The sequence below is a fragment of the Mus pahari genome, chromosome 6 (genome assembly GCF_900095145.1).
Source record: "Mus pahari chromosome 6, PAHARI_EIJ_v1.1, whole genome shotgun sequence".
Lineage (NCBI taxonomy): Eukaryota > Metazoa > Chordata > Mammalia > Rodentia > Muridae > Mus > Mus pahari.
The window spans coordinates 90193380-90220942 of NC_034595.1; the positions used below are offsets into that span (position 1 = coordinate 90193380).

At 50.5% G+C, this 27563-nt stretch overlaps 1 protein-coding gene across 4 annotated transcripts in view; it reads left to right on the forward strand.

The window, feature by feature from the left end:
• Positions 1 to 27563, forward strand: part of Capzb (capping actin protein of muscle Z-line subunit beta) — a 98222-nt gene that overhangs the window by 58136 nt on the left and 12523 nt on the right. For all 4 annotated transcript variants that reach the window (XM_021199476.2, XM_021199477.2, XM_021199474.1 and 1 more), the window contains exons 3-4: positions 6107 to 6228; positions 10856 to 10969. In XM_021199476.2, the coding sequence (XP_021055135.1) occupies positions 6107 to 6228; positions 10856 to 10969 (236 nt within the window). The remainder of the gene's footprint in view (positions 1 to 6106; positions 6229 to 10855; positions 10970 to 27563) is intronic.

The window sequence follows — 27563 nt, forward strand, 5'->3', positions numbered from 1 at the left end:
CCCCCCCCCCCCAGCATACCCGAAACACTACGGTGCACCATGAGTGTAATTTATCAGCCTTGGAGAACTTAAGTCCGTCCTGATCCATTCATTTCTGTGATAAAGAGCCGGATCTCCATGACTCGTCCAGAGCTCCAGTGCCGCGACAGTGCTGGGCATGTCGTCTCCATTGGCTCGGGCCCTCGGTCACCAGAGCACTGGCCCACTGTGGTAGCCATCTAGGAGCAAGACTATCTTGCCAGCTGTCTCAAAGCCAGGTTCGTGGCTCACTTAGCATTTTGAAGTTGGGAAGGGACTTCTACAATTGACACGTACATATAATGGTATTAGTAATGACCCTACAGGGCAGAGTATTCAAATGAGGTTTATGGTATGTCTTTCTGCTTAAGAATTGATGTTCTGTGAAGAACTGAGGTGGGACCTGAAGGAGCTGGGGCCACACCCTGTTCTGTGTGCTGGGTTCCTGCTCAGTGGGTAGTGGGCGCAAACAAACACTGGACAGCTTGCTTTCTTGGCCTTCTGTGTGTTGCTGTGTGGCTTGCAGGGACCATTCTCATACTTGCTCTTGCTGCTAGCTGCAGAGCTGTGTGGCACCCCCTCCTGTTTTCCTTACTGTTCCTGTCATTCTTGTGCTGTTTTCCCCCCACCCCAGCCTAACCTAGTGTCTTCAGGTTTCTTTCCTGCCCTGGCCATCTGGAGATGTCCTGCTGATGTGCACCTTCTCGTCTCTAGTCCCTTTCCGTGGCTGGACCATGCCGGTCACAGAACTGCATGTGTCTACTTGTCTGTCTGTCTGTGGTGGTGGCATTCGGGATTTAGTGTATGGAAAGCAGGATGCTATAATCCCCAATTCCTGGGTTAGGAGCCTGGCAGAGGCAGAGCAGAGTTTGGACCTGTGTCTGATTTCTCATTGTATGCTGTGTTCCAATGCTGGCATGTGTACCTCTAGGAACACTCTTATTGCTTTCATTGTTTCAGTTTTTAAAAGTGTAACTTCAGGGCCTTGGGAAAAACAGAAGAATCAGGTTGTAAGCAGAGCCCCCTGCCGGCCATCGAGGTCTCTGGCACCCAACCCTTTTGTCTGGAGTAAGGTGAGCCAGGACTCTCCCCAGCCACGGGCTCACCATCACTCATGTGCATGTGCACCCAAATGGACAGGGTCTGCTTTCGATCCTTATCTCTCCGGTGGCGGGCTCTCAGCCAACAGGCAGATCAAAAGATGGAATGTGTTCATTTGGCCATTTTTTTTTTTTTTTTTAAATCAAGGTCCAAAGGTTCACTTCTGAAAGGCGAGGGCGCCAGGGATTAGATTATCCGGAGAGCTGAACCACTCCAGCGTTTGTGCCTTTTTTTTTTTTTTAAAGGGTTCATCTCAAGTTTCTTTTTCTGGTTGAACAATTTTTTTTTAACATTAATAACTAATGGAGAAGAGGAAAAGGCAAAGTGGAACCATATGACAGCGCACACGGCCTTGCCTGTGGCCGGAAGCTTCTGATTTGTGTCGCCTTTCATGCGATCAGCTGTTGGGCTAGATAGTAGGAAAATACACCATTTAGGCAAGAGCAGCACTGCGATTTACCTCTCAGCCGAGCTGAACTGTGTCCCTGTGCCGTCCTTAGATGCTGGCTACTGGCTTGTGTGACTTGGGTCAGCTTGTTTCTCAGGCCCCGTGTGCCTCTTCTTTAAAGTAGAGGTCTCTGGGCCACCAGGATGGCTCAGTGCATAAAATGTTGCCGCCAAGACTGAAGACCTGAGTTTGATTCCAGGGTTCCACATGGAAGGAGAGAACCAGCTCCCACAAGTGGTGTCTGACCTCTATGTCCGCACTATGACATGGACACTTTCTTCAAAAATGAATGAGTGAGTGCATGAGTGAATGAATATAGTCTTAAAGAAAAAAATAGTCTCTATGAAAACCTGTCCTGGAGATAAAGGAGTGATGGCAATAGACTGGATCCCATGGTGACAGACCCTTGTCTTTTTTATGGTTTATCATCACTGTTGTCTGGTTTTTCCATGTTGTCTCCTTGGGTCTTGAACTCAGTGGAGTCAAATGATCCTTCTGTGTCAGCCTCCTGGATAGTTTGGACTACAGACATGTGCCATGTCCTGTCTCCCATTAAAGCGTGCTTTGCTGTGCTTGGACTAAACCCAGACCCAGGTGAGAGTACCCAGGGTGAAGGCAGGGCCAGTTCCAACAGTGGTATAGCGTTACTATTCCAAGTCACTGGAAATTAAGTTGAACCCTCAGCAGCCCGATTTGGCCAACACCATTGCTGTTAGATGGACATTCCACACAAAAGCTGGTGGTGGGTAGCTCACGTGGGCAGTGTGGAGAGCAGCCAAACACAGTTCGTGCTGGCTCTGCTCCTCACAGTGCTGGAGCACAAAGTACACTCAGGTGTTTGGACCTGGTCATTCAGCTCATTCATCCCTGCAAACTCAGGATTCTGACACCCTGAGAGTGGCACAGCCAGGGCCAGGAGGAGCTGAGGCGCGGATTTAGAGCCATTGTTTTCTAGCATGCTCTCAGGCAAAAGACCCCATGCCTGCTCCCTTGGGACCCAAGCATAGATTGAGACCCTCTGCAGCTGATGGGACATGGTGCTTGGCTGGGTCTCCTCGTGGCTCCCTGGCACAGTCTCCCAAGTCTCTGCTGGTGGTATCAGGACAGCCTGCTCAGGAGCAGTCAGGGTCCTGTACCATCCATTGGTGGAACTCTATGATGCTTGGAGAGAAGTGGGAGTCCGGGACGGGTCTGAAGAGACTTGGGGAATACAGCGGAGTGTTAGATTGAACAAATAAAAACAGCTGTCCTGTGTAACATTAGAGGGGTGGTCAACTGAAATGGTCTTCCTTGTGACTCGAAATTCAATTTAACTCAGCAGCCTATAGTTTCTGCACCAACTCTCAATGGGGAGGATTTTTATACAAACTAGCATGTTGAGGAGATGGCTAGTAGGCCAGTGTTAAGAAGGTAGAGAGACAGCACTTGGGAGGCAGAGGCAGGCAGATTTCTGAGTTCGAGGCCAGCCTGGTCTACAGAGTGAGTTCCAGGACAGCCAGGGCTATACAGAGAAACCCTGTCTCAAAACCAAAAAAAAAAAAAAAAAAAAGAAGGTAGTGAGAGGACAGGATGAGGGAGGGGCAGGACTGACACATGGTACACACATGTACACACATGTGCGTGTGCACACACACACACCCTGTGCCTAGGGCAGCTGCTTCTACACTGTATAGTCACACTGTATTATCTGTGCTTGTTTCCAGTGACAAGCATAGTGTTGTTCTAGACTAGATTGTCTTTGATCAGAAGAGGGATTGATGCAAACAGAACTTGAAAATATGGACCAACTTAAGAACTTGTCTTTTGGGCTGGAGAGATGGTTTAGTGGTTAAGAGCACCGACTGCTCTTCCAAAGGTCCTGAGTTCAAATCCCAGCAACCACGTAGTGGCTCACAACCATCCATAATGAGATCTGATGCCCTCTTCTGGTGCATCTGAAGACAGCTACAGTGTACTTAAATATAATAATAAATAAATTAAAAAACAAAAACAAAAAAACTTGTCTTTTAGGGACCTGAGCAGGCAGAGCCAGCTAGCCATCCTAGGTACTTGTGTGCTCAGGCACATCCTATGTCCTGCACGATCTCCATAGCTTTCCATTGTGTGCTGCCTCGGTAAGGGCTCAGTTGAGTGTATGTTCTGTGGTTGGTTGGACGCGTGGGCTTGCCAAAGTCTGGGATTAGCTCTTTAGAGGCAGCTAGTCTCTGGCATAGTTTGCCTGGTTCTGTCCTTCTGTCGTTGCTGTGACTCTTCAGGCTGGGCTTGGGGCTTTGGTTTGGTAGTGATATTATTTGTTTGTTTTACTGGTTACTTGAGTCACTGAGAATTGGATGGAGAACCTCATGTAAGGTAGGCAAGCACCCTACCACTGAATTGTCTTCCCGGATGTCTGTTTTCTCATGACACAAGGTCTTAAGTTACACAAGTAGGCTTGAAACTCACTCTACAACCCAGCCAGTCTTTGAACTTAGGATCCTCCTGCCTCAGCCTCCCAAGTATTTAGGACTGTGCCACCCGGCCTGGTCATACTGAGGTGGGACTCATGGTCTTAAGTCCTTCTCCCTCGGCCTCCTAAGCAGCCAGGACTATAAATGGACATAACTGTGCCAGCTAGAAATGGAACCTCTTTCCTTCAGCATACACTATCTGAAGCAGCAAGGTGTATTGAGATACAAAGAAGGACAGCAGGGCTAGAGAAATGGCTCAGCCGTTAAGAGCACTGACTGCTCTTCTGAAGGTCCTGAGTTCAAATCCCAGCAACCACATGGTGGCGCACAACCATCTGTAATGAGATTTGATGCCCTCTTCTGGGGTGTCTGAAGACAGCTACAGTTTACTTACATATAATAAATAAATAAATCTTTTTTTAAAAAAAGAAAGGCGGCATTGCTACCCAGACAGTGAGGACAGACAGAGGACTAGGACACTCAAGACAGGACTTGACAGTCTGCAAGGAGACCCCAGCAGCAGCCCAGTGGCACGAGTGGGTCCTTGGTGGCAGGCCACAGCATGAAGGGCAGCACGAAGGGGCCAGGGTCATTTCACTGCGCCCGTAAAATTCAGCCAGTGCCTCATACCCAGCAGCCTCCTTCTACAACTAGGGTGTCCCAGGTGGAGGGCTCTAGCTATAACTAAGCTGCAGTGGGGGCTGGGAGGAGCTTTGTACTGTTACTGCTTGCTGTCCTTAGGGACCAGAGTGACAGGGTGAAGGAGTTTGGGAGTCACCTAGCCTAGGATTGGATTTCTATATTCACTGCTGGCTGTTTGTGTGAACTTTGGACAGCTTAATGATTCTGGGTCTTAACTCTGTGATCTATAAAGTAAGGTAATGGCTTCCCACTTTATGCCCTGGTATGAGTACTTAGGTAAAGAGCATGCTTTGTGATACCTGGTTCAACATCCCAACAGGCACTTAGAGGTGATGGAGAGAGATGTCGCCAAAGCTAACTTTGAAAATGACCTTGCCTGTTGGTTGGGTGAGTGCACAGGTGCGCGTGAACTTCTGAAAATAAGCATGTCATGCTTTGGCTGGAGGTGTATGCTTCTCCTTGGTGTATGTATAAGAGTTGGATCATCCCATGGAGCAAGAGGCACTTTGTACGGTAGGCTGTGATGTGCCCTAAGACAGTAGCATGCAGCATCAGAGCCTGGTTATCCTAGTAGTTCTGGCTTTTGGGAGGGACACAGAACCTGCGCTGCATGGCCCCCTCTGTTAGCAGCCCCTTGTCTGGTAAATGATGAAGCAGAGGTCCCTGTAAACCCAGGCCCTGAGATGAGAAAGTTGTGATGTGGAAACAGTGTAGAAGTGACTCGAGCAGAAAGGCATCCGCTTCTGCAAGGGCTGCCATCCCTTCCTGGAATGTTTTCCTGGAGACTGATGTTTGTGTTGGGAGAGGCAGCCCTGGCCTGCTTCCTCAAAGCCACACCCGGTTTGGGAATTGTGACTTGTTCCAGCCCACCTGGGCCACAAAGCTGTTTTCCCAGCACCTTCTGCTGTGTGACCAGGTAAAGCTGCTGGTGAGCTGATTCCTCTGCTGTAGAAAGCATATGGACATCCACCTCTGTAGTATATACAGCCGGCTATGGACAGCCTGGAAACGCTTAGCCAGAGGCCTGGAAAGAGCTGGAAACTCCACCCGGCATGTGAGCCTGCGGAGTTCTCCAGAGCCCCGTTATTCTTTGAGTTCTTCACATTCTTGTATATTTGAAGTGTTTGCCTTCTTCTCAGAGCCTGAGCTGGTATTTGTCCACCAGAGACCAATACCCAGCACACCTCCCCTCATACTTACAGACCACCCTGGTGGCCAGGTAATTAAAGCCACACCCGAGTTTGGGAAGAAGACTGCCTTGGAAATCATGCTCTACAGCAACTCACGATCAGGTTCCTTTATAGAGAGACGTGGTTGGTGTTGGGCATATGTGGAGAGGAACAGACAGATTCCAAATTTTGGCAGAGCACCACAAGCCAGATGTTAACCTGGAGCTGAATTGGGAGTTGTTACTTTAATGACATTTCTCCGTGTCCTCTCTTTCTGCCAGGTCCCCAGTCTGTGTGAAGATCTCCTGTCTTCTGTTGACCAGCCCCTGAAAATTGCCAGAGACAAGGTGGTGGGCAAGGATTACCTTTTGTGTGACTACAACAGAGATGGGGACTCCTATAGGTGAGCTCCCACAGGCTCACCTCACAGCATGGGGCATGTGTAGTCCACCTACACGTTTGTTTGTCCTTCTCTCTCCTCCTCTCAGCTGTCCATCTGATCCACTAACAGGCTATGTAGGTGCCTTCCTTGAACTTTGGAGAGAGGGCCTTGGTGCCTTACAGTCCAATGGAAGAGCCAACTGCCCTGATAGGGTGGTATGTCCTTCCCTTCTCCCTCCCCCCTCCCCTTCCCTTCCCTTCTCCCTTCCTTTGCCATCACCATGTGGCCAAGTTGACATTGGTCCCTGCTGAGGAAAACACATGCAGTAGTAGCTCATGGGCAGCTGTACTGTGATGCACACAGCCAGTTCAGAGCTGGCTAGGAGCCTTAGGGGAGCTGCACTCCAAGGAGATGGTCCCGGGTTAGATGTTTTTAAAGAACTAACTGTTTTGAGATGGTCTCAAAAATATATCCCTTGCTGGCCAGGAACTCCCTATGTAGACCAGGCTAGCCTCAAACTCACAGAAGTCCTCATGCCTGTCTCCTGAGTGCTGGGATTAGAGACATGCGCCAACATACTTGGGATCATTGTTCTTCAAACTTCCAAGTGTGAGAATCCCAGACCATTCCAGGCTTTCCCTGGGGATGAGCACACTGGGTTTGGGTTATTAGAGGCCACACCACCAGTGTTCTTTTTGGAGAGGGTTGGTTTTGGAGATGCAGGGACAGTGACCAGGAAGAGCAGTGTGGGCTGGAAACCAGCCCTTCCTCCTAGGGACACGGAGACTTTGGCAGTCCCTGTCATCTCTGGTCTACAAAATAGAAACAGTAGGATCGTTCAGCCAGCACAGCCTGGACAAGCATCCTGAGTGTCACCTGTGTGGCAGGTGTTGCTCACACCTCCTTTCCTGGAGTCCGCTTTGTGAGGAATTCGAACGGCTAGTAACGGTAGGCACGTGCGTCAGTGATAGATTGCAGACATAGTGCTAAAGAGAACAGAGCAAGAGAGAGAGGCAGGGTGGGTAGCCAGTGGGGGCTTGGTCACAACTGTGTTCTAGAATGAGCTGTCAAGACTGCACAGGTTAGGAGCTTCCTGGGTCCCCAACCCTGGGTGGAGGCAAGCTGGCAGGTGTCCAGAAGGCTGTGGGGGTAAAAGAAGGTCAGAAGCACACAAGGCCAGTGGAACGGGAGCCTTGAAGGCCAGGCTGATGTCTCACACACCGGAGTATGTGGTGCACAGAGCTTGGCCTTTGTGTGAAACTAAGAGAAAGAAAACTAGTTGGGGTGGTGGGCCCTCCTACTTCTGGTGGAGGTTAGTTAGGGAATGACATAACTGAGCATGGAACTGAAGTTAGTGGAGAGATCTGAGTACTGATAGGTGGAGCTTGGAAGCAGAGTGACAGCTGGGAGGTGTGGGCACTGTCTGTGGAAAGAAGAATCTGGAGTTGGGATGTGAAATGCCTTCTGGGTGGGTGTGGAAGTGCCATGTAGGTAGATCTGAGAGCTGGGCATCCGGGTAGCACTGCAGGGCCCCACTGTGAAGCTGAGGCCCCAGCTCAGGACAGAACTGGTCCCCAGCACATGTACTGGGGCAACCCTTGAGGAGACTTCCTTGAAGGTGATAAGCGTGGGGCAGGCCAGGGAGCACATGACCACAGTGAAAGCCCTCACAGGCATGGGCTCCGTTCAGGCTTCCTGGGGAAGACACTGCTGAGACAAGTCTCAGTGGCCGTTGGTTCTGCTTTCTTTATTTTTAAACCTGAAAGCTGAAGGTGAGAAAGTTGTGTGCCAGAGGGCAGGGCAGGGTAGGTAGTGCATGGTTTGTGCACTCCTCCTTCAAGGGCTTCTGCCCTTCCAGAGCACCCCGCAGGCCCCACCCTGACTCCCCAGGCACCAGAGGGCTCTGAGAACGGGCGCCTCCCAGGGGAGCAGCGGCAGTAAGGACAGAGCTTGACTCCCCTCTCCCCTTCTGGATCTGAAACTTCAAGGTCCTCTGATTTTCTCCACACATTTCCATCCTGTGTTTGATCGTTTGCTTAAATGAGATCCTTATGGCGAGGCCGCTGCCAGCAGCGCTGCTTGATCCCTGTTAGCTGAAACAAGGAGCCTTCTGGGAAATGAAAGGCCTGACGCTTGAAATCCAAGCGTTCCTGTCCATCTGTCTCTTCTCAAATGGCCTCCATTTCAGCTTTTAAATGTGTTCTGAGTGCCCCTTCCACTAAGAATATTCTGGGTAATGTTATGATTTTTCCCCTAGCTACAATTACCCTGGCTCCAGGCCTAATGTCTTGAAATGCCGTTGTAGTCTGTGAGGCAGGAGGAATGTGTAACACACTTACAGACTTCTTAGACTTCAGGCCCGGGTCTGCATGGTAATGGGCGGTTGTGTCCTAGCACATTGCTTTGTTTTTAACCGAATTTTGTGTGTGTGTGTGTGTGTCTGTGTGTCTGGCGCTTATAGAGGTTAGGTTTTGAAGGAGTCAGTCCTTCCTTCCATCTACCATGTGGGACCTGGAGATTTTGAGCTCGGGTTCTCAGGCCTGGCAACAGGCGCCTTTGCCTGGGTCTCCTGTGCCGTGTGAAGGAGATGGCATGGAGAGGGGGCTTGCCCTGCTTACAAATATGCCAGGAGGTTCTCAGAAGAAGCAGGGATGGGAGAGGTGGGATCCAGGTCCCAGTTTTGGGTTCTTGCCCACTGTCCCACAGTGGGAGAGCCAAACTTGACTGGCTTGTGAGGAGTCGTGGTAACCGCCTGCACCTGTCTTCTGGCCCGGGAGATCTGAGGCAAGGAGCCTCGGGAGTTTGTCTCCTTCCTTCCTTCCTGTCCTCCGCCGCCTCCTGCCTTTGTTTGTTTTGGAGACAGGGTCTAGTTACATAGTTCTGGCTGAACTTGACTCCTGTACCTGTTGCACAACGGCAAGGACTACAAGCACACACTGCCACCCAAGCTCCACTTTACTCCCTGTCTGCAAGACCCTTCCGAGTCTGCCAGTGTCCCATGAAGGCAGACATCCCACAGGCCTTCTCTGTCAAAGACTCAAGCTAGTGCTGATCTTGGGGTGTTGTTCCCCCAACTCTGTTGGGAGTGGTGGGTGGGCTTGAACTTGGAAAGGAGGTTTCTTGTTTTGTTTGGGAATTGAGTCTAGGCACCTAAACATGGAAAGGTTTCTAAAGGCCCTGCTTAGGCTAGAGAGATGGCTCAGTGGTTAAGAGCACTGACTGCTCTTCCAGAGGTCCTGAGTTCAATTCCCAGCAACCACATAGTGGCTCACAACCATCTCTAATGTGATCCGATGTCCTCTTATGGTGTATCTAAAGACAGTGACAGTGTACTCTTATACATAAAATAAATAATTTATTTTTAAAAAGACCATGCTCTGCTCTCTGTGGATAGGTGCGTTTCTGTGGATAGGTGAATTACAGCCTGGAACCCTCAAGGGACTCTACACAGCAGCTCGGCCCTCTCCACATGCCCTAGACCGTCCCTGAGAACACTGTACCTCTACAGCCACCCCCAAAACGCCTTTCATGTGGCTCACAGCTAACCTGGGTACCAGAAAGAGATATCTGTGTGGAAAAGGTGGGGGGCCAAGGAACAGTGAGCATATTTTTCCTCTCTTGATGTTAATCCCAAATTGAAAAGGTGTAAGGCTTAATGATCGGGGGGGGGGGGGCAGTGTGAGGCCCTGTGGTAGCAACTCAGGGGTATGGGGGCTTCTCTTTAGTTGATCACATCTGCCCTCCCCCTCCATAGACTCCTTCACTTGTTGGACGTTTCACTTGATGTGTGTGGGAGTGTTGGCCTGCATGTGTGTCTGTGTATCAGATGCACACCTGGTGCCTCTGGAGATCAGAAGAGGATGGTGGACCCATGGAACTGGAATTCGCGGTTGGGAGCTGCCATGTGGGTGCTGGAATCAGTTCTTGGATCCTCTAGAAGAACAGCAGGGCTCTCAGTGACTGGGCGAGCTCTCCAGCCTCCCCTAACCTCACTTGTTAGTTCTTTCTGAAGATGCAGCCTGAGACCTCCACCCTTGGGAACAAACAAGGAAACCTAAAATACCTCTCGTTCCCCTCAATGACTGAAAGTTCTCCTGGTATGGCGAAAAGCATTTTTAAAATGCTGCTAGTCTTTGGGCTCTCTTGACTTCCCAGGCTTCATGTGTGCTTAGCCCTGTGTATTGGGAAGCGACTGTGTTCCCTAAGGAGCTGGGCACTCCATTTCCAGAGTGTCCAGGCTTACTGCCTGCTTCTGTAACTTACAGCCGTCTTTCTTCTTATTACTTATTGTCTGAGGGCTGAGGAGCCTCTAGCAAATCAGGGAGGTGAGGGGCACCAGCTGACCGCTTTGGTGAGCACAGAGAAATCAGGGAAATGCTAGTACTTGTGGCCAGGGCTCCTTCCCTTCTATTGGCTCCTGGAAGTAGTACACGGTAGCAAATGGTAGCCTTGTTTTCCACAGGAGGAAGTGAGGCTTGGAGCTAAGGTGTTTGCTGTGTTAGTCAGTCTGCTGGCTTCTGAACCTTTGTTTTGTAAGACTCTCCAAAAAGCCTCCTGGTGACTTAGCCCCTGAACCTCAGGCAGCTGAGTTGGGGCTAAATGTCTCTGGGATGATTCATAGAACTGTCTCTTCCCTCCTTCCTTTCAGGTCACCGTGGAGTAACAAGTATGACCCTCCTTTGGAAGATGGGGCCATGCCATCTGCTCGGCTCAGAAAGCTGGAGGTAGAGGCCAACAATGCCTTCGACCAATACCGAGACCTGTGAGTGACCCTCTACACACTAGCTCTAGGGGCTTTGCTGGGGAGAACCTTGTATGAGAGGATGCCTGGGCTGAGCACTCTCCCCTGGCTCTGCTGCCTGGCCACCTAGCTTGCTAAAAGTCGGAGCTCCCTGATGCAGACATGACCATGTTACTCTGTTACCATTCACAGTTGTGGCAGGTAAGTGGCGAGAGTGCCTACTGTGTGTACGACACAGGGCAGGTATTTTGCACACTACTGTCTCATGTCCTTGCTCTTTGAGTAACAGTAAGGTGCTTGGGATGCCACAGTGACACAGTCAGCATGTAGCGCTCACACACAGAGAATAAGGAGTTTGTCCAGGGCAGGGGCAGAGCTAAGACTCAGACACGGCTGATCAATCACAAATGCACGGTGAAAGTACAGACTCTCTGTGAAGCTCAGGCTGACTGAATTTGTGATAGGTTCGAGAACACACCACAGCTCTTAGCTATTACAGCTGTGTTTGGACTGGAGCTCAGGGCCCATGCTGACTGTCCAGTGGCCAGGGCAGAGTGAGCTGAGATCTCACGCAGTCTTTTTACCCTTCTCTCCGTCCGTCGCATGTGTGTGATGTAGGCATGAGTGTGTGTCCTGTGTGCATGCACATGTGAATGTGGATGCATGAGCATGTGGAGGAGGTCAGAGGTCAGTGCCGAGCATCCTCTGCTGCTGATCTACATCTTGCTGAAGTAGTCTCCTTTATTCTGCAGGCCTCACTGGCTAGCAAGCTCCAAGAGTCCTCCTTATCCCATACCCACCCACCCAAGTGCCAGGGTTGCAGGCTCACACCAGCATGCCCAGCTTTTTACGTGTGTTTGGGGATTGAAACGCGGGTCCCCATGCTTGCATCTCCGTGAACTTAATCCAGTGTGCCTGTTTCAGCTCCTTTGTGATCTCACTTTGTACCACCCTGGCCCACCAACACCAAGCTGTGCCACTTTTGAGATCAGGCTCCAGAGAAGGCTGAGCTTAATCAATAGAATCTCATTTTAAATTAAGTTCTGTACTAGATATATAGTAGTATGAAGTCAGTACAAATCCCCCATCTGGGACAAGGGTTGGCACACTCCCAAGAGGTGCCAGCTAGTGACCTGATTAGGCTTGCACAGTGCAGAAGGCTAAGCTTGGTTTAGCCTTTTTGTATGTGGCCTTACGAGATGTAAAACTCCTCCCTTGAGCCCTGGGATGGGTGGGATTTGACCTTGCATCTCTACTTGGTTCAATCCTGGTCTAGAGGCAAGAAAATTAAAATGAGAGAAACAGCAAATTTGAACAGTGACCCTGGAGTTAGGAGAGAAGGCTCCAAACTGTGGACTGTGGCCTGGTCTTTCCATTTGCATCAGGTTGCTGAGACACATTTGGGAGGAAGGGTCTCCTTCTCAGTCAGACGGTCACCAGGAAGTCATCAGCATGTGGTCCTGAATATTTCAATGCCCCCCCACATACACACGCACACACACACACACACACACACACACACGTCTGCATTGTCTCAATGTCCTACATGGCGAGGCTTTACATACTGTGCCTTTTAAGGAAAAGTTACAAGGTCTCCTTGCGGAGGATGCAGAGATGGAGATCTGGGATTCAGTTCTCCTTTTGCTTGACATTTGCACAACTGTTACCCTCACAGTTAGAACGAGGTTTTGTGTCTAAGGTCTCACATCTCTTGTTTTGCCCCTTTGGGGGATCTCTCGTCCCAGTGGTGCTAAAAGCCTACTCTGTCTTCATCTGTAGTTTCCGTCTCTGATTTCACATTGCCACAAAAACAACTTCAAATAAGTGAGTTCTTCAACCCGGGTGTACAGGCGGAGTCAGGTTTGGTGTTGTAGCGACATTGAGAGTCAGACAGTGGTAATAAGTCACTAATCCGTGACCATGAGTGTGGTTGCCTACAGAAATAAGCTGACATGCTCAGAAGTACAAAGAAACTTAGCCAAGATCACTAGCCAGAACATGGCCAAACTAGGGGGACAATCTCATCCCGTTCTCCTTTGTTTTCTGTTGCTGTGATGGAACACTGACTAAAGCCAGCGTGGGGAGGGACGGGTTTGTCTGTCTTACAGTTTGTAGTTAAACATTGAGGGCAGAGACCATGGCACATCGCTGCTTACTGGCTCTATTTTCGTGGCTTGCTCAGTTAACTTTCTTATATAAGCCAGGACATCTTCTGAAGGGTGGCACTGCCCACAATGGCCTGGGTCCTTCCACTACTTCCACATAAATCATTAATCAAGAAGATGCCCCCACAGACTTGCCCACAGGCCAGGCTGATGGAAGCAGCTCCTCTCCCAGGTGACTGTGTTGTGTCAAGTTGATAAAAGCTAATCAGGCGCCTTTGCACCTGACAGAGTCCTTCGCTCATAGGTGTGCATGTGTGCAGCAGCAGGTGTGGGAGAAGAACAAGCAGCAGATGTGTAAGGAAGTCAGTGAACAGGCAGGGGACAGGAAAGTAGTGACACACTTGCTGCCTTTCCACGAGGTGACTCTAGAACTGAAGACTAATGTCCAAAGTCTAGGTGGGCAGAGGAGCTGTGGCACCAGTGTCCCCAGGCTGCCACCCTGGACGTGGACACACCTTGTCTCAGAAATCAGAAGCAGACTTGAAAGCCTGTCATATCTCATAGCCTTTCATAGCTTTGAAAGTTTCTCACAGACACCTTAGAACTTTCTAGAAAGACAGCCCTCCTCAAGTGTCAGATAGGAGTGAGCAGTGGCTCTCCGAAATGTGTGTTGGGTCTCCACATGTGGGGAGCTGAGCTGCCTCAATTACTCCTGCAGAGTCCACAGAGACCACCCAGCCTCATCGAGGCTTCGAGACCTTCGAGGCTTGTTTAAATTGGTGGCAAGGGTGGTTCTGAGTAGTCACAGGCATAAACACATCATGTCTCTTCCTCAGTGAAGTGGTTCTGACGCATTGCCTTGGGCTGCCATTGAGGGCCAGGTCTAGCTATAGAGCACTTTGCTCCACTCTGCTCCCCTTTGTCTCTGCTTGTCTCCTGGCTCACATGCAAGCACTGCTGAGAGACCTGGTTGGCCATTCTGGCGGACATCTCTTCTGTCACTTATTAAGGGTTCTAAGGAGGGTAACAAGATGGACACTTCCTGCTCCAGGTGCCCAAGGCTCCAACTCTGCTGCTGAGCCAGAAGAGAGGGCAAGCGGGAGCTCTTAGAGAACAGGGGGGGATCCCGGCTTGGCTGGAGACAGTGAAGAGCAGCTTCCCCCCAAAGCTCACTGGAGGGAAAGTTTGGGATTGTCACGTGGGTTCCACCATCCATTGTCATCAGAGGCTAAGGAATTTCCCAAGAACATCTGGGAGGACTTATGTGAATTGAGCCACCCCATTTCTGGGGCAAGTATTAAGAAAAAAACTCATTTTTTAAGTACCTTAGTTCACTCACCCCCAATTCTCAGCCTCTGGGTGTTTGTGTGCATGTCAATGGCCCTGAAGCCAGAGCCCTTCCTGCCAGAGCCCTTTCTGCCAGGGCTGTGGAGCAGAGGTCTTGGGTGTCTAGGAGACCTTTATGTGGCACTGAGGGGTTTCCACATTGTTGCCAGGGTACAGGGGCAGCAGGTCATGCCTCGTAGCTGCTCCTTCCTGCCGTTGGCCTATGCTACAGGAAGGCTTGGCTGTCGCCTAATGAATGGAGCTGTGACGCCCTCTGAGGTGCCTGCACTTGCCTTTTCTGCATGTTGGTAGACAGAGCAAATACACAGGCCCCTCTGGGAGGAGACACCCTACCCAATACTAAACTGTCCCCGTGAGAGTCCAGGAAGCAGACTGGCTTCAGGTTCACTGGAAATACACATATCTTCAAGCAAAGCCACCCCTTCCCGAAGGAAAAGGAACAGTTGAACATCTGGCACCTCTGAGCCACCTAGGCCCATGCTATTCCCAGGAAGGCTGAGTAACTGAAGCTGCTGTGCCCTGGGTGGGGCATGTGAAAGCAGATTGTCTTCAGCTTGTGATAGTCACTGTAGTTCAGAATTCTTGGATCATGGCAAGGTATAGAGTAGAGGTCAGGCTTGCCCTATACCCAAGCCTTCGCCCACCTTCCTAGCATATGTGGAACTTGCAGGGTCCTTGTAGAGAGCCCTGGACTTCTGCCTAGCATATGAGGAACACGGGGCCATCTCTGAACCTCGGGAGCCTCTAACTCTCCCTAATCCTGGAAAGGCCACACCAGACCAGGAGTCTCAGTGCATTCCAAACAGAATAAGGGGCCTAGCTGCCATGTCTTGCTGCCCGTGAGACCATGTGAACAGCATCAACACTGTGCAGATGGTCATGGTCACCTGCTGTAAGCCTGTGACCTTGTCTTTATTCCTAGAAGCTCTCCTTAGGAGATGAGGGGAGGAGTGGGCAGGAACTGTGCTGGACTGCCTCAGCCCAGACCAAATCTCTCAGAGATGGGGAGGGCTCAGTGCCTCCCTGATGGTTCTCTGCCATGAGAGCCAAGGAGAGACTAGATTCTATCTTCAGCCCCAGCTTTGATCCTGAGTCTGTAAAGACTTTGACTTTGTAGGGAATTGGAGGTAATCACCCGCACATGGAGTCCGTCTGGGCGGAGTGGCGGCTGGGGCCAGGGTGGCTGCCTTGCAGGCCCTCTGGCTTATATCTCCCATGGGGATTTAGCACACATGTGGGCTTGTGAACATTTCCCAATTAGGGATGAAGGGCTAGCAGTCCTCAAGGTGGACAGGGGCAAGTAGCACCCGGGGAGCCAAGCTGGGGCACTGCCTGACTGCCTTTGAACTCACTTGGTTCCTGCTTTCCCTGCTCCCTGTCCCCTCCCCACGCTACCTCTCCAGCCTTCCCTTCCCTCCACCTAGGCTGTCTCCACTCCACTCATTTGCTGCCTCCTGTCTTTGCCATCCTGGGTAGAATCATCACAATAATGTTTTCCCCTTCCTGGAGAGTACCCATGACAATAGTGCCCAGACATCTAAAGCACCAGGCTTTAGATGGAGTTGGTTTGTGAAACTGCACGGAAAATGCCGGGTGTGCTTGCTAGAGGCACCAACTGCTCTAGGTCCTCTTCAGTTCTGTCACTTCCCCCCAGCCTGGGCTCTCTCTCCCCCAAGTCCCAAGGACGTTTTCTGTCTTCAGTGGTACAGCCAGCTCCATGTAGGGAATGCGGAGAGCAAACTTATGGACCGTTGTGCAGTCTGCCAGCAGCGGCCATCCTCAGCCCTTCAGTCCCAGATCTTGTCTAGCTCTCAGTCGGAACATCATGACCTGGGGAGGAGCTTGACCTGGTCATCAATGCATGACCTGGGGAGGAGCTTGGAAGTGAGTGCTCCCATGCAGGGCAATGGCTCCTCGCTGCTGGGGACAGGGCCTTCTCGCCAGCCAGAGCAACCACAGTAGGCTGATAGGAGGCCAGCTTCATCACCTTGATCCTTTAGGTTCTCAGAGAAGACAGGGACCTGCCCTACTCCAGCTCAGTTTGGATCTGGCCTGGCCTCTGGTTCTGCCCCAAACCAGATGTTCTAACTGAGAAGGGAGGCTGGCACCACTGGCCTCCAGAGCTGATTACTCCCATCTGGGCCAGACATCTTGCCCTGTGCTCTGCGATCCCTGGCTCTTAGCTCAGAGCAGATAATACCTTCAAACATGCGGTTGCAATTTATTGGCCTTATAAGTTAATTTTAGGGGGTGTGCAATTGATTGAAATCAAAACTTAATGAAGGCCAGAGTCTGGGGGTCCAAGATCAGGGTGGGAAGGAGCCCTGTGTTCTTGCTTTGTCTGGGGTCTGAGAAGATCTTCAAAAGCAGTAATTAGCTTTTCTAATCAACCCTGCTTTCCTGGAAGAACTTTACAGAGTAAAGCAGGGGTGATGTTCCTGTGGCAGGCCCAGAAGCCTGCAGGAACAGTTGGGGTGCTCAGTAGATGGCCTTTCCAGGCTCCCTAACTCCTGTTCTCAGGATCTGACATCTGAGCAGCCCTGGCCCAGGGAGGGAGGGCAATACGTTTGTGTGTGACAGCTTGCTTCCTTAGTGTCCTACAGCTCTGAAAATACATCCCCCTGTGCTGTGTGCTATAAGGTAGAGCTCTTCCTGGATGAGGTCACTCAGGGTCCATTCCTTTGGGACAATTGGAAAGGGTTTCCTGGGGAAACCCCGCAGAGATGGGAAGCCATGTCGGAGCTGAGGATGGCCTCCCCATCCTGAGGTTCAGGCACCACCTGTGAAATCATCATCTCATTCCATGAATCAGCACATGGGGGGTCATGCTGGGGGGACCTTGGTTCATTTCTACCCTTCTCCCTGAGTAACTTGGGTATGAAGTTGACTTCCTATGACACACACTTTGTTTGCAGCAGTTACCATGGAGATGCCTTCTGAGAGTGGTATGGGGCTATTTCAGTGGTGGCCTTGGCTCAGTGACAGCTATGCCATCAGTGTCACAGGCCAAGCTTTGCTCAGCCAACACCCACATAGCAAGGCATCAAATAAATGTCTGGGAACTAGAGTTAATGATTCTTGTGAAATCTTCCCTTGGGGTACAACGAGGACACAGGCAGGCACTGATGGTTCCTATCATGGTAGCTGGAGAGACTATTCAGCAGTCATTTATAGAGAACGTCCCATGGACTGGGCCAGGCTTTGTAGATTCAGCCAGACCCAGCCCTGCCTCACATGGCTCCCACCCAGAAGGCTGAAGAAGCAGAAATAGGACTACAGACAGACAAGTGGACAGATATCTGTACCATCTTGTAAGTACTGAAGATGAGTCACAGCAGGTACTGAGGGAGTAAAGAGCAGGGACCATGCCGTAGAAGGTGCTCATCAGGTCCACCTCGCCTCGGTGCGGAGCTGGTCAGCAACACCTAGAAAGCCTGGTCAGCCTAGCCTTGCTGGTCAGCCTAGCCTGGCTGGTGTGAGCCTTCACGCCGGGACCCGCCTACTGTCCCTTAAGGAAGCATAGACTGTAGGAGCAGCTTGCGCAGAAGCCACACACTTATAAGATCCTGGAGTCTCAACAGCTGTGGGAGCAGTGGTTCTCAACCTGTGGGTTGTGGCCCCCTTGGCAAACCTCTATCTCCAAAAATGTTTATATTACATTTCATGAACAGTAACAAAATTAGTTATCAAGTAGCAATAAAAATAGTTTATGGAAGGTTGAGGACACACTGTGGTAAGAACACAGGTAAACTCTGGTCACCTGCGTCCCCAGCCTTCTCCCTCTTCCCATTCTGATGTCTTGGCTGTGAGTACAGCTCTGTATGGGTCCTGTGGCCCCTCCTCGCACATCCTTGAGCCATAATAGCATTGCATAGCTGTGAAGCAGGCAGGGTGGCCCACAACTGTGCTCTGAGCAGTGGAGAGGGCAGGGCCTAATCAAGGGCAGCTCTAGACAGAGACTGCAGGGGGAGGCGCATGGTCCACAGTCACCTGCGCAAGGTGGACTTCTGAAAAGTCCCACGGTCTGGCATGGAGACTGGAGCAGAGGCCCAGCAAAGAAAGACTGACTGGTTGGTCCCAAGCTCTGGCTCTTCCCTCTGGCCAAGTGAGGTTTATAATTCAAGGCCCTACACTTTACAGTACAGGGACTGCCCAGAACCTTGGTCTTGTGTTTAGAGTCCCCACAACAGGCTGAGGAAGAAGAGGGAACCAAGTCAACATGAGACAATAGAGACCATGCAAGAAAAATCTAGAGCTGGTGAGGCCAGCATGTAACAATGGCCCTGTCCCTGTCACTTCACATAGGTCTGTGTCTTCAGCTCTCAAAAAGCATCTTGCCTCCTGGAGGCACAACTTAGCACTGTCTCTGCTGTGTGAAGGGTGGGAGCAGCTAAGGACCCAGGCCCACTGCAGTTGAGTTGTAATTGAATTGGAAGATGGGTCGTGAGGATCCTCTCCACCCTCTGAGAGTAGATTGAGCTTCCTGATCTCCCAGCCTAGGTGTCAGCTCTCCTGGGGATCTCTGACACACCTCCCTACCCCTCCATCCCCCGATGGGTATCTGCTGCAGTTCCCAGAGTCCCTGTAGAACTTAATGTTACACCCGCAGGAGACTAATGTTGAAGAGCTCACCCCAGTTGCCATTGTCTGGTATTGTAAGACTACAGTCTGGGGATTGGTTGTCTTGGTATGTGTGCATTGTCTGAGTTTTCATCTACTTTAAAAAAACAAAAAAACAAAACAAAACAAAAACCAAATGGAAAACAGGAGTATGTGGAAAGGCAGTTCATTTGTGAACATGATCCCCCAGAGCCAGCATCAAGGATTTTGATTCCGCCCAAATTCTGGGTTCCTGTAGACATAGGGCACTCAGTTACACTCAGGTTTCTGTGGTTCTACAAGCTGGAATAAAACCTTTCTGGAAGCCAGGCCTAGCTCCCCCACTGTCAAGGCTTTCTCTCTCCAGAGTGCTCCCTCCCCTGGCTGAGCTGCCTCTGAGCCAGACAGGCAGGCAGGCAGGCAGGCAGACAGACAGACAGACAGACAGACAGACAGACAGATGGTTGCTTGGAGCAGGTGATCAAGGATAGAGTCCCCATAATGCTTCTTGAGGCAGGGGCTTTCCTTCCTGAATTCCTTGTTAGTCTTAAGTGTTGTTCCCTGGCTCCTAAGCCACCAACAGGTTCTTCTACTGCTCTGATTTTCTGGTGGTTTTCATGTATACATTTAGTTACAGCCTAAAGGTTATATGTCACTTCTGCCTGCAGGTAGGATGTTCCACCAGGCCAGTCAATCTAGTGTGGGCACAGAATATAAGCCTTAAACCAACCATTCCAGACAGCTGTCCCAGCTTCCTGCTTCCCACCCAGCCTGAGACTTGCATACATTCCCTGCCCTTCTGGCGTACAGTTTTGGTTTGCTTGGGGTTGTATGTATATGTGAGTTCACACGTGCAGTGTGTAGGGGAAAGCATGTGTGGATCCAGAGGTTGACACAAAATGTTTTCTTCTATTACTCTCCACCTTAGTTTTTGAGACAAGGTCTCTCATTAGCCCTGAGCTCACTGCTTAGCAAGCCTGGCTGGCCAGCAAGTCCACACTGCCCGTTTTTATGTGGGTTGTGGGGATCCCAGTTCACACACCCATGCTTACATTAGCAAGCACTTGGCCCACTGAGCCACCTCCCCCTACAGGTTTTCTAGCTCTGAAGTCATGTGTTCAAAGCCTCTAGCCTAAAATGAGTTTCAAAAAAAAAAAAGCAGCTTTGATGAATCGAGGTGGTTTGGTAGTCCCAGGGCCCCGAGTGTCGCTTTGCTGAAGGACTGGGCTCCACAGAGCCAGCTGCATTTCTGTAAGGAGTGTCCAAGCAGAGGCAGTGACTGCAGTGTTGAGTGTAGATGCCCCATCAGATCCCCAAGCCCCTCCAGTCACGGCTGTTCCCAGAGAGGTCTTCATCATTTCCCTTCAAGTAAAAAAACAGAAGGCTGTAAAAAGAGAGACCATAAAGGACAACAGCAGGCCCAGATGTGCACGTGTGAGCATGGCTGGCATTAAAGTCACACCTGCCTAAGTCGATTGGTATGCTTGCTCGGGGGGATCGTTGCACCTGTGTGTACTGGAAGGAATTTCCACAGAATACCTGCCCCTTGTCTGTGGGCAGACTGAGACATGTTCTGTAAACTGGTAAAAACAACTGTTCTCGAACAAACAAGGGTGACTGGGGTCTGTATCTTATCTGAACTCAGCCACCCAAAGCCAAGGTTAACTTCTCTGCTTTGTGTGTAGCCAAGACTAGCTCGCAGGGCCGTCCGTGGAGGTGGGACTTTGCTCCCATCAAACAGCACCTCATGTTTCTTCGGGAAGGCCTCCTGGGCAGTCAGCGCATATAGGGGCCAAAAGGGAATAGTTGGATGCTGCTTCTAGGCATCGAGGCGGGACTCTTGATCTGTCACCTTCTTCTGTCTCTAGACATACTGTCCACAGACACTCTTACACTGAGCTGGTATAGCTAGTCAGAACAACATCTATTGCCCAGCCCTGCAGTTATAGACGTCTGCAGTTCTCTGAGCTTCACTCGGGCCCATGTGGGCAGCTCCTGGGTTCTCCTCTTGGCCAGAGATAGACAAATCAGGACTTTTTAGCCAGAGGTTACAAAGAAATGTTGGTCACACATAGGGGGCAGCCAGCTTCAGAACCTTTCTGGGCACACTAGAGGCTCTTCTCATTCCTGAGCTGAAGTTAAGTCACTCTCACCTGTGGGAAGCATCCTTCTCACATCAGAAGGATGTGAAGGGTGATCCAAGAAGCCAACCACTCTTGGTAACTGAGGACTTGGCCCTTGGAGACTGGTAAGGAACATGAAGAAGTTACTGTCTGGGAGCTAGAACCTCGGTTCCTGCTAGGATGACTCTGTTCTGTGAGTTTTTTCTCCCTACGACAAACTGTCATCAAGCAGGAGAGCCTTGTCTATGTGACCTTGTCCCTGCCATGTCTACATGGTAATTATAGCAAAAATGTCCCAGTGGCCATCTGTGACAGTCTTGTGCTTCTAGTTAGTGAGGTCTCAGAAGGCCCTGTCTGTGACAGAAGGGTGAAGAGGGCAAGGGGAAAGTTTCAGAATCCAAGAGCAGCTACCACTGCCAGCCTGGCACAGATGAAGAGCATCCACCAGTTAGACCATTCTAACACGTTTATTAGACCCTGATGTGCCTTTGTGCCAGCCTCCCTTAGTCATTGGATCTCTCAGAGGTCTCAAGACCTTCGTTTGTCTTGGTCTGTCTTCATCTTGACAGAGGTGCCAGAGTCTAGCCCCTCCATGTCAACCTCAGTTTCCCCTGCAGCACACTCTCCTGGGCCTCACTGTATCTGTCTAGAAGGCATGCGTACTCTTGCCTCACCTCTTCCTCTCATATATTCTGAGTCACAGACATCTCTGTGGGTGGGTGGCCCAGGGCCTGTGAGTGACAGACAGCAGAGTCTGAATCCATGCGCAGGAAGGCAAGTTGCTGGCTGCAGATATCCTTGGGGCAGCTGCAGGCTCGGCATGAGCCTTGCTGTGGACTGCTGAGGTGAGCACTCTTCTCCCACCATAGGAGGGATCCTGGCGAGCTGCAGGGTATTGGGTGGGTAGACAGGTGGATCATAGTGACAGGAGGAACACGCTGTAGGATTGAAAGACTGGAAAACTCTTGGAGTCCATGGGAGCCATCTTGAGTTCTGTGGGAAGACGGTGAGGAGGTTGACATTCCTGTTCTAGGTGGTTGTAAAGGCAGAGAATTCAGCTGTGCCTGGTGTCTGAAACAAACCTTTGCCTTGGGAGCTATTGAGTGCCTGTGCCTAGAACTGTGTAACAGGAGCTTTTGACAAAGATGGGAGGGGTTATGAACCAGCTCTTATGACACTCAGTATCTATTTTTTTTTTTTAAAGATTTATTTATTATATGTGAGTACACTGTAGCTGTCCTCAGACACACCAGAAGAGGGCGTCAGATCTCGTTATAGATGGTTGTGAGCCACCATGTGGTTGCTGGGATCTGAACTCTGGACCTTCAGAAGAACAGTCAGTGCTCTTAACCGCTGAGCCATCTCTCCAGCCCCCAGTATCTACCTCTTAAGCCTTGTGTAGCCCCAGGTCCTAGGGGTAGGGCTGAGAGGCTCGCTCTTACCAGTGCCCTGGTTTCCACATGAGGAAACAGCCTTTGGTACCATATTGGTACCAATCAATGTTCCCAGCTTTGGTTTTAGCCTTATTTAAGGTGTCTGTGTCTGTGTGTGTGTGTGTGTGTGTGTACGCGTGTGTCCTCATGAGAAGCCAGAGAAGCCCTTGGGTGTCTTCCCCTACTGCTCTAAGGGTGTCTATAAGGTAGAGTCTCTCACTGAGCTTGAAGCTGGCCTTTCTCCTTTCCCGGAGGGTAGCTGGACTGGAACTCACTCTGTAGACCAGGCTAGCTTCGCCTGCCTTTACCTCCCAAGTGCTGGGGTTACAGAGGTATGTACCTCCACATCTGACCTCAGCTTTTTTTTTTTTTTTTGGTTTTTCGAGACAGGGTTTCTCTGTGTAGCCCTGGCTGTCCTGGAACTCACTCTGTAGACCAGGCTAGCCTCGAACTCCGAAATCCACCTGCCAAGTGCTGGGATTAAAGGCGTGTGCCACCACGCCCAGCTAGCTTTTTTCTCTTTTTAATGTACTTTTTTTAGTGTATTTATTTTACATGGAGGTCAGAAGACAGTTTGTGGGAGTTATCTCTATCCTTCCACCATGTGGGCCTGGGGATTGAACAAAAGTGGTCAGGCTTGGCAGCAGATGTTGTTACCTGCTAAGCCATGTCACTGACCAAGGCCATCTTTCTGTGTGGGTGCTGGCAACTCAAACATAGATCCTCTTGTTTGCACAGAAAGTTCTCTCACCCACAGAGCTGTCTCCAGCCGTACCTTTACAGGCTCTTGCCTACGTTGCTTGAGTATCACTCCAGCTCTAGACCTTCCTGCCTCAACCTTCTGAAGGATGGGCTTATAGGTGTGTGTGGCCATCCCTGGATGCCCTGACTTTATTTACTCAGTCTAGCTTCAGAAGAAGATGCCCACCTAGCATCTTTGAGACTTCATCTCTTCCTTAAGCCTCTGCCATATGGGTCTGTGGGCCTGGATCAGCATCGTGGTGATCTCAGGTCTGAGTCTACTAGAGTCTCATGACTGGAGCCCAGACCTGCTGCAGTTGCCCAGGCAGAGGCCCATGGCTGAAGGGAGGTCGCTGTGAACCCTAGAACCATAGTTAGCTTCTTGGAGGGCACTGGAAGGTCAGCTCCAGCAGGAATGTCCTGGCCTTGGCCTTATTGCTTTTTTTTAAAGGCTGTGGCCCACGACTCAGTGCATGTGAAACCTTTGTGTTCGGACCTGGCTACTGTCCCAGGAGGCAGGATTGTAGGCCAGCTTCCAAAGCCACTCAAGGCCCATCTCCTCATTCCATCTGCAGCTCGGGCTGGCCAAGGCTGCAGTTTGGGTGGATCACAGTTACAGCTCAGGTTCCCAAAGCAACTTTCCATCCAAGGGCTCTGCACACCTCGGCATCAAACACTCCATAAAGTCCTCGGGGCCAGGATACTTCTTTTACTTCTCTCAAGTAGGTCATTTTGAGTGTAGTATGTTTTCACTTTTTGGTACTGCAGTGCAGACTGTGGCATAGACTCTGAATGTGACTGACAAATCATGATCCACTCTAAGGACCTTAAGGAGGGTAGAGAATACGCTTACATAGGCGCATAATCCTGACTGGCCTCACTGGAAGTGGCTAGCTCCTCGGAGGGTTTTGCCTTGTGCCTCCTGCCTCATCCAGTGCAAAGATCTCCCGAGTCACTTAGTAGTTACCTTGTCATTCCCAAACAGAGGAACTATAGTTTCTCCCCTGAAACTCCCGTTTCTCAAGGCCTACAAGACCACTCCACAGGTCTGTTCTTTATAGACAGCCAGGGCCACCAGAGCTTCTGATAAGACTGATGTCTGATGTATGTCTGCTCCTCTGACACCAGTAAAGGTGACACGCACGCACACACACACACCCTGGTGATTTGTCATTGAGTCTGCTGTGAGGCTTTCTATGTGGGGCTCAACTCCTCCCTTCATGACCCATGGCCCAACCTTGTACAAAATGACATCTCTGGTCCTCCCGAGAGGTAGCTCCTGTCTCCTGATTTGAGCTACCTCTCTTGGCGTTTGGCTTGTGTGTAGTGATTGCATCCCTCTGTTGTTTTCCCTTCCATGAGGGGAGAGGCCCGAGAAGAGCCTGTGCTTTCCTCTCTTAAGGAGTATTCTACCTGACTGGACTCCTTGCCATAGGAACCCTGTGGTTGTACCCCTGTAGACCTCTTAGAGAACTGGGGGTTTTGTCGGAACCTCAAGTTAGATTTCAGAGTGGTATCAGCTGGATCCCCTAGCTTCCAATGCCTGGCCACATTGGATTCCACAGTCTTGTTGACATGCAAGGCCCAAGAGCAGGCCTGGAGCCATGACAGAGCCACCTCATTGAAATAGCATGTTAGCATTTAAACAATAGTAATACTATTGGACTCATTAAATGTACAAAGGCCAATCAAAGTGCTTCCATGTGTGTGCTGTTAGTTCTGGCGGGCAACGCCTCCAATGGCTTCATGTGGTTTCAGACAACATTTTAGCACATTCTTAAAATACCCACAAAAGCCTTTATGTAAAAACTCATAAATGTGAACCACATAAAATTATTTTTTTCCGTGTTTCATGTCACCATGATCAAAGTCCAGTAGGTAAGAGTAAGTTTTCAAAGCCTTGTTGAGGTCCTTCTTTAATGAATGCTTCACGGGCAGCACGAAGCCATAAACCATGTAATGGGGTACAACTGTCTGAGCACCCCATGCCACCGCCCTTCTCATAGTGCTGGCCAGCCAAGCCGGGGCTTCCAGATGATTCCGGAGCGGCCCTTCTAATCGCTCTGGTTTCAGTCCCTTTGTGTTCGACATTCTCGTTGAGACTTGCAGCTGAGTGAAGTCCCTGAGGTCCCCCTTTGTGGTGTGTAGAATCAAGTCTGTTCTTGAATTGTTGGGGCACTGTCTGAGGAACCGAGTCCCTTCTTGTCTGCCCTGCTCCTGCAGAGAACACTCCAGTTCCTGGGGAAAGCGGGTGCGGCAGGCCACTGGCATCATGGCCTCTGCCCTGTGGCCAGTGGGGAACCTCCCGATGGACACTGGCCACTGTGGAGAAGGGCTGAGCATCAGCTGCCTGGTGAAAAGTGCCACGCTTACCCATCCTGGCACCATCCCTTACAGTTACATAAAAGTCCAACATCTCAACAAAGACTGGAAGGAACTTCGGAAAAATTAGATTTGTGGGAAATGTCGATTTATGGTATTATGGGGTGATTTTTAAATTTATTTTTCTTGAAAAAAGTTTATTTTTTTTTTAATTTAGGGAGGGGAGCACACAAGGAGGTCACCCTCGGGCTTGCATTTCTGCCTCCTTCAGAAATCTAGACCCAGCCAGTGTGGTCTGCGGAGGGGAGCTGAGGTACCTGAGAGACACTGGCCAGAGCAGAGGCCAGGCATCCAGCTGGGCTGCAGAGCTGAGACAGCCATCCCACTTTATAAATGCTTATACAGCACTGAGGGTGTGTCCCAGGGGGTTCACTATAGGTCGCCTGGTGCTTTTGTACTGTCACTGGATAGTATTGACAAACACTTTCAAGGCAATGTGTTTGCTGGTCTCCGCCAGGGCAGCCTGAGCCAGCTCACGGAAATGGGCCTTTGACAAGAACAACAGTACAGGAGGCTTTTCAAGCAGTTCACGGAGGAAGGACGGTGGTGGCTAGGACTCTGGACCTGTGCTCTGCATGGCTAAGTGGGCAGAGCAGGAAAAGAAAGATCCAGCAGACATACTTTTTTACTTCTGCTGTGGGCTGTGCCTCCCTCCTCGGCTTACAGCAAAGGCCCCAGAACTTGAGTCAGAAAATCTCTTGCTACCACCAAGTCTCATCCAACAGGTTGGTCCTAGAGGTGACTAGTCCATCTTTGCACATCCCAGGGACATTCAGAATGTCCTAGTGTGTGTCACACAACCTGTGAGACATGGCTCCTCAGGGCCCAAAGCACGATAGTTTGTCTCCCTTGTGCTGAGGGGGACAGGGGTGCTTGTAGAAAGTTTCTGAACAAGATAAAGTATTAATGCCCTGGGGTGAGGTCTGTGAGCCCCTTGTTGACCATCATGCTGGATTTACCAAGTGATAGTCCTGAACACTGGCCCATGGGTGCCCATCTGTGCCGTGAGCTGCATGGACTCTGCCCAGCACTTAGCCAGCAGACACTCAACAGGTATCTACTGGGCAAGCCTGCTGTGTCCCACCCTGGCTGATGGGCATCAGTAACCAGAAATTCAGTTTGATCCTTCTTCACAATAAAGGTGAAGGCTGGGCCCAGTCCTCAGGGAACCAGGAGTGGAGGGACTAGGACTCAGGGGCAGAGTGGCACCTCCTCAGGGAGTTAGGAGTAGGCGGCAGAACAGCCATTCTACCTGCACTGTGTGACTATGGGGAAGAGCCGTGTCCTCAGAGGACAGGAACTCTTTGATTTCGTCTCAGTTATACTCTGTTTGTGGGCAAGGGGGCAGAGGAGTATTTTCAAATCAAGGTCAAATTGCAGAAGAGTTATAACTGGCTCTTGATGCCTAAAGATGCCCCTGTGAATGTCAAAGTCTTGGATGCCAAAGGCCTTCATATAAAATGACAGCGGGTTGGGGAGAGGCCGGAGAAATGGCTTAGAAGTTAAGAGCACTGACTGCTCTTCTGAAGGTCCCAAGTTCAAATCCCAGCAGCCACATGGTGGCTCACAACCATCCATAATGAGATCTGATGCCCTCTTCTGGGGTGTCTGAAAACAGCAACAATGTACTTACATATAATAAATAAATAAATCTTAAAAAAATAATAATAAATAAAATGGCAGGGTAGTTACAAGGACCTACACACCTCCACTCATGTATTCTAAGTCAGTCGAGTTTGCTTGTAACACCCTTCGTTGCTGTGAGACAGGGCCTTGTGCTGTAGCTCTGTCTGGCCTGGACTCGGACTGCGGGAATCTTGCCTTGGCATTCTCAGATGCTGGGCTACCAGGCATGTGCCCCTTGCCTCTGGGACTGCTTAGCATG